This window comes from Pinus tabuliformis, chromosome 1_2, assembly GCF_031772625.1.
Source record: "Pinus tabuliformis cultivar Carrire ecotype Pingquan chromosome 1_2, CPIR1, whole genome shotgun sequence".
Taxonomy (NCBI): Eukaryota; Viridiplantae; Streptophyta; class Pinopsida; order Pinales; family Pinaceae; genus Pinus; species Pinus tabuliformis.
Genome location: NC_142298.1, coordinates 762,967,626 through 762,979,125, shown reverse-complemented (window position 1 = coordinate 762,979,125; position 11,500 = coordinate 762,967,626). Strand labels below are relative to the sequence as shown.

General features: G+C 39.5%; 1 protein-coding gene across 1 annotated transcript; it reads left to right on the top strand.

Annotated features, from left to right (window-relative positions):
- Positions 1-10,162: 10,162 nt before the first annotated feature.
- On the top strand, positions 10,163-10,741 carry LOC149208057 (putative 2' cyclic ADP-D-ribose synthase BdTIR). Its single transcript, XM_089398224.1, has one exon. It carries the CDS (start codon positions 10,163-10,165, stop codon positions 10,739-10,741), a length of 579 nt encoding a protein of 192 aa, XP_089254350.1.
- Positions 10,742-11,500: the final 759 nt, after the last annotated feature.

Sequence of the window (11,500 nt, the reverse complement as noted above, 5' to 3'; positions counted from 1 at the left end):
AGGAGAGGTACCATCTTAATGTCAGTCATTCGTGTGAGAAATTATTCAGCGTTTGTGTCTGGGGGTGGAAGGGTGTTAAGGCAATGCACGACGAATGCATCAAGCATTCGTCTCCACATTTGAATATGGTCTTGGGAGTTGTGGTGGCTATCAGGAAGGATGAGGATGCGTCGGAGGTCAGTGCTTGTTGGAAATAGAGTGTGTTTGCTCATTGTGGAAATATATAGGAGTAGTGGGCTTGTTTGGTCCTTACGGCTGAGAATATTGGTATTGGTGGTGGAAGGAAAGACTTGGCGCAAAAGAAAAAATCCTCGCGGTCTAGAGGTTACCTGTTCTGACTCGTTCTTACAGGGTGGTGTAGCTCATCGGTAACGAAACCTCGCAGCTGGAGGAGGAAGCCCAAGTGTCCCTGCTCTAATAGTGATTTCTAGTGCAACAGGGCATGGTTTGCCTATGGTTTATGGTTATCAAATTTGGTAGGTGGTGGTGATCCAAAATCTTTTGTTTGTAGATGTATTAAAGAATTACATGCATAAATTGTAGCTTAACATAGAAAACTTATTGTGCACATGAGAGAAGAGGAGAAACACATAAAGCATGAAAGAAGACAACAAAACTTGATAACAGAGTTCGTCCAACTTGGACTACGTCTCTGGGCCCTGCTCGATCAATGGGGAGGCCTTCATTCATTAAGTGGCATGAGAAAGAAGAGTACAAGCATAAGTTACAAAAAGGAGTTTTATACCTCCATACTTTAAAATGGCCGAAAAATGCAGAACTCTGATGGAGAAATGGACAATGCCATTGCGTTCGTGGCGTCGAGAAGTGCTGAAACCATATAAAATTTGTCAAAATATGAAAAAGTGAAAATCCGACCCTCCTGCAAAAATCTACCTCGAACTGTGTGCACTCCCTCCTCTGCCCTACACACACTGATGAATTGAGTGTTAAATAAAAAATGTGTTGACAGATTTCACAAGAAATCCACTGGCTAAGTTGGTTTAAGATCCGTTTGGAACACAGGAGGTCGGGTGGTCAAACCCCACCTCTTCCTTTTTTACATATCAAATCTTTATTTTTAACAAGGGTCGGGCTGGGCCCACCTTGGGCGGCCCGCCCACCCCACCTCCACCGGCTCCGTTGCATTTAAGGATGGTGGTGTCAGGCTATCGGGATTGGGTCTGTGCCCCAAAGGTCGGCCCACCCAAAAACCTCCATGTTGTGTTAATGGTGGCCCGTGGAATGGGGGGAAGGATCAGGGGTCGTGGCCCACCCATCCATAAATATATGTTGAATGGTTGGGGTGGCGGGATTGGTGGCCCGCCACCCTTTTTTTAATATTTTTTTGTTGTTTAATAAAACAACCGACCCTTTTTGAAAATTCGGATTTTGACCGAAGGAGTTGTTTTAACCAAGTGACAATTTCACCCGGAATCTGGCTGGAGTTGGCCGGATTCTGTCTGTCGGAAAATTTCAAATTGTGTCTTCGTTAATCCTACCCAATCAGCAAAAATTCAACCCAACTTTGATTGCCTCTATCTCCTTCATTCGGACTCAGATTGGAGTGTCGTTCACACCGTTGGAATCAGAGTGACGAGCACTTCGATCTCATGTCAAGTTAATCGTCTTTCCACCACTTTGAATTTTGAGCCTTTTCCATGCCACTGGTATCTGGAGCTCCACATGGATCAATCCTCCCCATTGAGGAGCTTTTGGACCACCAAAAGCTTTATTAGTCAATTTTCAAGTGAGGGAATTGTTCCCTCACTCTTTATTTTTCCAGCCATTTTGCCTTGCTAGGGTGCATCCCCTTGAAACCAACTCAAAGGTATTCCACATCTCCCCATCGTGAAGTCCTAGTTCTTCTATCAAGAATGATGTCTTCAGGTAACTCATCAAGATACTCTAGTGCAAAGTCATCAACTGTAAGAATTGTGCCCACCTCTTCGGTGTCCATAATCAATGGTGGCCCATACAACTTTAACTTTTCCACATTCACTACGGAGTACATTTGCATATATATTGGCAAATCAAGACGGAAGGCATTGTTTCCAATCTTCTCCAAGATGGTGAATGGACCATACCGGATTGATCACAACTTCTTCCCTTCTCCCTTCATCCTATCCTTGCTGATATAGAACCACACTTTGTCGCCCACTTGAAATTGATGGTCGACTCGGTGTTTGTCATGTCGAGCCTTGTACCGGGCTTTACTTTTCTCCAACTTCTCCTATACTGCTTGGTGAATCAACTGGATCCGCTGAATAAACTGTTGTGCTTTGTCCTTGTCATCACATCCACTGGAACCATCTTCCCTTCCAAAGACCATATCAAAAGGATCTTTTGGTAGGTAGTCAAAACATGTCTCAAATTGTGAACGATGCGTAGATGAGTGTAATGCTTGATTGTAGGAATGTTGCACATATGGAAGATGCTCATTCCACAACTTAGGATGTTTCCCATAATAGCCTCACAACAAGTGTACCATGGTGCAGTTGACACCCTCTGTATGCCCGTCAGTCTGTGGATGAAATGTTGTGCTTCTTTTCAACTTGGTGTCCATCATCTTCCACAAGCTGTTCCAAAACTCTCTGAGAAAGCGAGAGTCCCGATCTGACACAATCGATGTGGGCAACCCAAAATGGACCCAAACACGCTGAAAGAAAAGATAAGCAGTTTTCTATTCTTACTAAAACGGTCAACAACGACATACAAATAGTCGTGAATTTTCCGAGACAAAGGCAAACCTTCTACAAAATCCATCTAAACACTTTCCCATGGATGACTCAGAATAAGAGTGGTGTGTAGAGCCCAAGTTTTCTATTAGAGGGCTTTGAAACAGAACACATCACACATCCCTTTACATAGCGAGTCACAATGTTCTTCATATGAGGCCAAAAACAAAATTTGTGTACATGACACAAAGTTTTTTCAACACCAAAATGACCAGACACAAGGGAGGTGTGGGCCTCCCGAATTACATGTACCCTTTCTCCTACGGGTATGCACAATTTGCCAAGGTGATACAACAGTTTCCCCTGCAAGTGATAGTTTTCCACCTGTGAACCATGGGTTAGTTTCGCATAAATCTCCTTAAAGTCATCATCATTAGCATATTGTTCAGCATAACTTTCAAAAGATAATGAAGAATTATGCAAAATAACAGAAGCAGAAAAAGGAGGGCGAGATAGCATATCGGCCACTTTGTTGCTAGTATCCTTCTTATACTCTATTACCAGATGAAATTGTTGAAGAAAAATGACGAGATTGTTGCAACCCGGTTTGTGTCTGAAGATTATACTACAAGGGCTAATGATCCATATGGATGATGGTCTCCTTGTCAATCAAGTAGTGTTTCCATTTTTTCATACTCTGGACCAAAGCATATAACTCCTTGTCATAAGTGGGATAGTTTATCACAACCTAAGAGAACTTCTCTAAATGGTAACATATCGGCTTCTTTTGCTACATCAGTACAGCTCCCATGGCATATCCATTAGCGTCTGTCTCGATCTCAAATGGTTGTTAGAGATCTGGTAAGGCCAAGATCGATGTGGTGCTGATCTTTTCTTTCAATCTTTCGAAGGACTTCAACTACTTTCCTCCCCATTGAAAGACTTCCTTTACATTTGTCAATGTGTGTAAAGGTGCTGCAATAATAGAGAAATTGGCAATAAATCACCTCCAACACTGTACTGCACCCAAAAAGTTGCGAACCTCGGCTACACTAGTAGGCTTAGGCCAATTTACAATTGCTTCAACTTTAGAACAATCAATTTTTAACTAACCGTGACCAACAATATGACCTAGGTAAACCAAAGAGGTTTGCCAAAACTCACACTTTGACAATTTTACATAGAGTTTTCTTTTTTCAATACATCAAGCACTTTCTTCACATGGCATACATGTTCATTCCAACTTTTACTAAATATAAGAATATCATTTAGATATAAAAGAACAAATTCATCAATGAAATGCCTAAAGAGATCATTCATGACCCTCATGAAAGTGGCTGGAGCGTTGCAAAGTCTGAATGGAATCACCATCCATTCGAAAAACCCTTGTTTGGTCTTGAAGGCAATTTTCCACACATCATGCTCTTCAATCTAGACTTGGTGATAACCACTACGCAAATCCAATTTGGTGAAATAGATAGCATTCTTTAACTGATCTAATAAGTCATCAATGCGGGGAAGAGGGTAATGATTTTTCACTATGATTTTGTTTAGTGATTGATAATCTACGCACATCCTCCATGTGCCATCTTTCTTCAGCATTAAGACAATCAGTGAGCCGCATGCAAAAGTGCTCGGTCAGATGACCCCTTGGTTTAATAGTTCTTGCACCTGCTTTTTTATCTCTTCCATCTCAATGGTTGACATCTTGTACATGCCAATATTTGCTAAAGGAGTGTCATGCTGCAAATGGATCTCATGTTGGATTTCCCTCTTTGAAGGTAATCCCCTTGGTTCCTGAAACATGTCATCATAGTTAGAAATTAATTCACATAATTCATTTTTATGCACATGATCACAACCCTGGAAAGCATCGGATAATTCTGCATCTTTCCCCCTTACAACCATAACCATGCAACCCTTACTGGAATTCACCAACCTCTTCATTTGTCCTGCACTTACAAGGTTGGCATTGATTTTAGTTGGATGAGCCCTTACAATATATTCTACCCCATCTTTTGTGATTTGGTATTTGTTTTCATCACAGAATAAGAGTGCCTTTCTATCATATAGATATGGACTCCCTAACACCATGCCACAGATATCCAATGGTATCACATCAAGTTTTACCTCATCCACTAACTTAGAAGCGATCACAAATTTAACCTTGCACTGCTTAGTTACATTCAGTTTTGCTTTATCATGTATCCATCCAAGTGGGTAAGGTTTTGGATGTGGTTTGGTTTCCAAGCCTAGCTTCTTTACCAAGGACTCTGAAATTAAGTTTGCTTGGGATCTGGTATCAAATAGAGTTTCCACTTTTGTATGATTTATGATAACTCTAATATGAAATAGCTCAATTCTCTTTCGTTCATTAGGAAGAGACTCATCTATTGAACTAGTGCCTTCATGTGATTCAGAATTAACATACCTTTTGTTCCTGCTGCTGTGACCAATGCTTCATCTCCCGAATCGAATCCAAGGTCTAGCTGCACAGTTGCCATTGTCTTTTGCTTCCCTTTTCCTCCATACTTCTTTGGTCTCTTTTCCGGGTACAGTTTCCAACAATGATCATCATCATGACCTTCCTTTTTGTAGTGAGTGCAATAAGGTCTTTCTCCTTCATCTTTCTTGGTTGATGCCATCCTCTTCTCCTTTCCTTTTCCTTTCACTTTGGGTTTGCCATTTGGAGGCTTGAAAGGTGGTTCCTTGAAATGATCATCTCTTTCATTTTTTCCCCTGTTCTCAAGATGGATGGCCTTTACACTGGCCGAGTCAATAGTAGTTGGTTCAAACAATAATAATGAATGTCTAAGGTAGCTATGTAATGATCCAATATAATTAGTTACTACTTCAGGTGAGTCAAGTGCAATGCCCAAATTAAGTGCCTGTTTTCTAAATTCCTCTGTAAAGATTTGAACATCCTGACCTCTACCTTGCCTTAAGTATTGCCAATCCATTACATCCTTTTGTTTGTAACCCAAGGGATAAAATTGTTCCTTTAATGCATAAATGAAACTAGGTCATGAGGAAAGAAGATTACCCACACTCTTACTGCTTCACAATTTTCTCTCCCACCAAATGAGAGCGGTGCTACTCAGCAAAGAGAGGCCAGCTGAATCTTTGCCTCGTCCTCTTCGATCTGTTGAATCCTGCAATATATTTCAATATGCCTAATCCAATTATTAAGCTTTTCTGCATTACTTTCATTGTTAAACATGGGAAGATCAAATTTGACATCTAATTTAAAGAAATGTTTCTTAGATGCATCCCTTGAATTTCTATGATGATGGTGATGAGAGGAAGAAGAACTTTCACTCGTGGAAGGAGAAGGAGGGGGTTCTTCTCTACCATTTCCATGCACTGAACCTTGTTCTTCTAGATTTCTCTCTTATGCTTTCTCCAGCCTTGAAAGCAACTGACCAACATTTTCTGCCATTGTATAGAAGGTTTTGCGGAAATTGTGCTCCTCTTCATGACGAGCCTCTTCATCTGCCATGTTTCTCCTTCGAGCCCCGCTTCAAGATCGAAAGACTTTAGTTTCCATTCGCCTCTTCGGAGCCTGTTTCTTGTTAGCATACAAACATGTAATTCACATCTACAAAGACCTGCTCTGATACCACTTGATCCAATATCTTTTGCTTATAGATGTATTGAAGAATTACATGCTTAAATTGTAGCTTAACATAGAAAACTTAATGTGCACATGGGAGAAGAGGAGAAACACATAAAAAATGAAAGAAGACAACAAAACTTGATAATGGAGTTCATCCGACTTGTATTATGTCTCCGGACCCTGCTCGATCAATCGGGAGGCCTTCATTCATTAAGTGGCATGAGAAAGAAGAGTACAAACATAAGTTACAAAAAGGAGTTTTATACCTCCATACTGAAAAATGGCCAAAAAATGCAGAACTCCGATGGAGAAACAGACAGCGCCATTGCATTTGTGGTGTCGAGAAGTGCCAAAACCATATAAAATTTGTCAAAATCTAACAAAGTGAAAATTTGGCCCTCCTGGCAAAATCTGCCTCGAACTGCGTGCACTCCCTCCTATGCCCTACGCGCACTGATGAATTGAGTGTTAAATAAAAAATGTGTTGACTGATTTCACAATAAATCCATTTGCTGAGTTGGTTTAAGATCTGTTTGGTACGGAGGAGGTCAGGCGGTCAAACCCCGCCTCCTCCTTTTTTTACATATGAAATCTTTATTTTTAACAAGGGTCGTGTTGGGCCCGTTGGGGGCCCGCCTACCCCACCTCCGTCAGCTCCATTGCATTTAAGGATGGTGGTGTCAGGCTTTCGGGATTGGGTCCGTGCCCCAAGGGCCAACCCACCCAAAAACCTCCGTGTTGTGTTAATGGTGGCCCGTGGAATGGGGGGAGGGGCCGGGGGTCATGGCCTGCCCCTCCATAAATATATGTTGAATGGTTTTAATATTTTTTTTGTTTAATAAAACAACTCGGCCCTTTTTGAAAATTCAGATTTTGACCGAAGGAGTCGTTTTAACCAGGCGACAATTTCGCCTCGAATTTGGCCGAAGTTGGCTGGATTCCATCCGCCAAAAAATTTCAAATTGTGTCTTTGTTAATCTTGTCGAGTCAGCAAAAATTCAACTAAACTTTGACTGCCTCTATCTCCTTCATCTGGACTCGGATTGGAGTGTCGTTCATACCGTTGGAATCAGGACGACGAGCACTTCGATCTGATGTCAAGTTAATAGTCTTTCTACCACTTTGAATTTTGAGCCTTTTCCATGCCACTGGTATCTAGAGATCCCCCTGGATTAGGTGGCCAATTTTGCGCTTGTCTCGGGACGGAAACAACTCCCCTATCCTTGGGTGGCGCTCCATCATTGGTGGTATTCTGGAAGGTAGAGGTGTCAATATTATGTGGAGGGGGTGGTCCTTCGTGGGTAGAAGGATCCATCTTGGTGAATTTGTGTTATTTTGGGTAGTTTTGCTCAGGTCTTCTGTCTGCGAGGAGTGTTCTTTCAGGTGGAAAGTCTGGTGTTTGGTCCCTTTTCAAGGCGTGCCTCTGCCATGGGAAGCTATGAAACCATCGACGCAAAGGGGATGCCCTTCCTCCCCTACTGCCCTTGCTTCTGAAGGGGTGACAAACCATGCTCTGGTCACAGTGAAACCCCATCGGGGTGGAAAAATGGTTGGGCATGCGAAGAAAGGAAATGTAGGTGCGAGAGGAGGTCGTGGAGGTGGCAGGTGGGGGCTGAGAAGAGGTGAAGGGTCACACAATCGTGGGAAGATTCGTAGGGGCAGCAACACCCATGGTGGCAGGGCGAAGCGTGAGCTGGCAACACCTAAGGCTAAGGAGGGGTAGGGTCTCCAACACTGCTGCCTGGAGAACTGTCACGCTCTCATTTCCAATTTGATGGACTGGGTGGATGCTGCAAAAAGAGTTCGATGCAAGAAGCATGCGGTGTAGATGGCATGTTTGGAGCGGATGCATTATGTTCAAATTCAACTTCGGGAAAGACTGGTTGTGGTTGGACATGTTAAGTGTGACTTCTGCCCTCCTTCGCCTCTTGGAACAGCCTCGAGCAACCCTACATCCATTACGTTAGATGACTAGTATGATTTCTGGTGTTTTTTTACGTTTTAGCTGTGCTTTGGTGCCTCTAGCCCAACCGTTTATGGATGATATCCTTACCTACTTTTTTGTATTTTTTTCATCTGGTGAACTTTTTGGTCAACAAACCCAGTCGAGGTGAAACCACCTGTTTTGGGATGGATTGTATGTACTCCTTTTTCCGACATTAATAGAATATTGACTTACAAAAACAAAAAAACAAATGATGGAATTTAGCCACAAACTATGAAACGCACGTGTGTACAATCTTCGTATTCACAAAGTAATTCTTGTTTCCCTTAGAGATCATTCTTAAAAAAAAAAAAAAGATTATTCTTTGTGGCAGTTGCTCCATGACAGATTTATCTTTTATCTGAAATGCAAATCATTCAAATTCTAGTTAAATATGACCCAATATTGATGACTCGAAGTATTTTGCAACTTTCTTTCTTTCTATTCTTATTTTATAATCGAACTTTTGCAATCTCAAGAATTATTGTCAAAGTCAAAAGATTGAATTTTGTGACAAATTATTTTTCTCAAGACTTTTTTCTTTTTTTTTACTTCTTAACAAAATTTATTGATACATAATATCTATTTATATTTTTAATTATAATATATAAGTTTGACATTGAATCTTATTTATTTTCAATGTTAAACTTATGTGAATCTTTATGAACTATTAAAAAATTTTCATTTATGGAAATTTAGATTCACATATATCAAGTTTAGTGTAATTACATTTCTATAAATCTACCCAATGTCTGATTGTTGTTCTAATAGTTACTTTGCACCTTGGTCGATTATATATGTCTATATATAATTGCTATATCTAAATGTATTTTATGTATGTTCATTCTGAGATGTATGTTTACTTAAGTCTACCATTATACCTATATATATAGATATATATATATATAGAATGAATGTAGTTTTGTTTATGATAGAGATTCATATATAATTATAAACAAATATCCAATAAGAATAGTTACATGTTTGTCTTTAAATTAAACTAATGTATTTATTTATTAATGTATATATTAGATTATATATGTTCATCATGATCTTAGATTACATGTATACTTTTAATTATGATTATAAGTATGAAATTATATATACTCAACACATAGATTTGAAAGAAAACCACCTAAGCTCCCAATCCAATAAATTAGAGTTGTAATAAGAAATATTATGATGTTTTCCCTTTATTGTCATGAGAAGTCAATCCCATTCAGAAAACAATAGGAAATAAAAATTGAAGGTAGGCCTATTGATGGGAGGCTTGTTCCCTCTTTCTTCCATGAGCTATTGGCGTGTGGTTGTCGACTTGCTTAAATATACCACGCAGATGAGTGATGTGAGACGTGGCTACCTGGTAAAGTTTAGGTGAGAATTAGCAGCTCTGAATTAAATAAAAGTGTTTATTTTAGAAGAGGCGTTTGTAAGAGGTTGTAACTTATAAAACATTGATTTTTTTTTAAATAATAAAAAAAACTCATTTTAAAGGGAATAACTCAAATTAAGTAAAAATAAAGATTTTTAATGGTTCAATAAAATGATGAAACTTTATTCTAGCATTTTTCTAATAATAATAAAGAAAACATAACTTTGTTTCTAATTAATAACAATCATTCATCTCTTGATTTTTTCTGGTTATTATTTTTTGTTATGGAAAAAAAAAAATGTATTTTAATTCAATTTTTATGTACATTTCAATCTTAAATAGTTTACTTTTATTTTCACTTTTTATAATTGATTAATTAAATGTTTTGGTAGTATTCTAAGTGTTATCTCTATTGTTGACTTTCACTTTTACTTTTTATAATCGAGTAATTTAATACAAAGATTTAATGGGAAACAAATATAAATATATATGTGGAATTATATATATATATATATATGAGATCAGATTCTGGCTTCCTCTGCAACTCGAACAGCGGTTCCCGTAACGACATATTCATCAATCACCGGGGGGCGGATGTTAAAAAAACCTTCGTGAGCCACCTTTACAATCACTTTGATCTCTGTAAACTCCGAGCCTTTCTGGACAAGGAGGCGTTGCAGGTGGGAGAACAGGTGGCTCCTCAAATTGCACGAACTATCGCAACAGCGTCAGTCCATATAGCGATATTTTCCCCCACATATGCAGAATCGCCATGGTGTCTTGAGGAGCTCCACCAGATGTTGGAGTCCGGTGCTCCCATCATCCCAGTATTCTACCACGTTAAGCCCGCTCATCTTCGGTGCAGGCGTGGCAGAGGTCGGTTTGCCCGATTCCTGAGAAAATTCCCGTGGGTGACTAAGCGCAAAGATGGAATGTATTCTGAAGCCCTGTACAATCTCGAAAGGAAGACGACGTATGATGATCAAACTGGGAGAAAGAAACTGCAATACGAACCCAGCATCATTGAAAAGTGGAGGAAGGACTTATCACGCGTTGCAGATAGTCTTTTGATGTCTTTCACCATGACTGCCTAAGATACAGGTACTCTAGTAATTGATTATCATTGATTATCGATAATGTATTAGTAGTGCACCAAAACCGAATTTAAGACCTTAACATAAAGTTCTATGGAATTAAAATATATATAATGAATTTTCATGATTTTAATCCAAATTTAAACTGGAAGTTTTATTCGGCCTCTTCCCTGTGCACAGGCCATAATAAAAACTAAGATATCCAATATATTGCCCATGATGAGCAAGGTTTTTCCTGGTAAAATAACTATACATTCCATTGCAGGGTTTTTCCTGGTAAAATAATGCTAGATAATCTTAGCATTAACTTCACTAACAATAAATGTTTAATTAACTCTTTTAGATGGCCTAAGTTGAAATAATTCCTCCTAGTTTCCTTTAGTGACCGGGACATCTGACTTGGTGACGTATGACATCCGGGTTTGCTTGGGCAGCGCGTAGGGTCCTTACCCTCTTCTTGGGCATGCCTAAGTTGAAATAATTCTTCTATTTTCTTTACTGACTTCTCTTCTCGGACATCCGACTGGGTGACGTATGACATCTGGTGGACATCCGACTTGGTGACGTATGACATCTTAGGTTTGCTTGGCCAGCACGGAGGGTTTTGTGCTTTTATCGTTTTTTTTAAATGGGTGATTTTATCCACGTACTCTAACAAGGTGGAGGAGTTGCCTGGAAAGTTATAGAAATTCCGGTCATGTTTAGAGAAAATCTGGTAAGGATTTTTGTAAATCTAAGTTATAGTTGTTAAACTTCAAA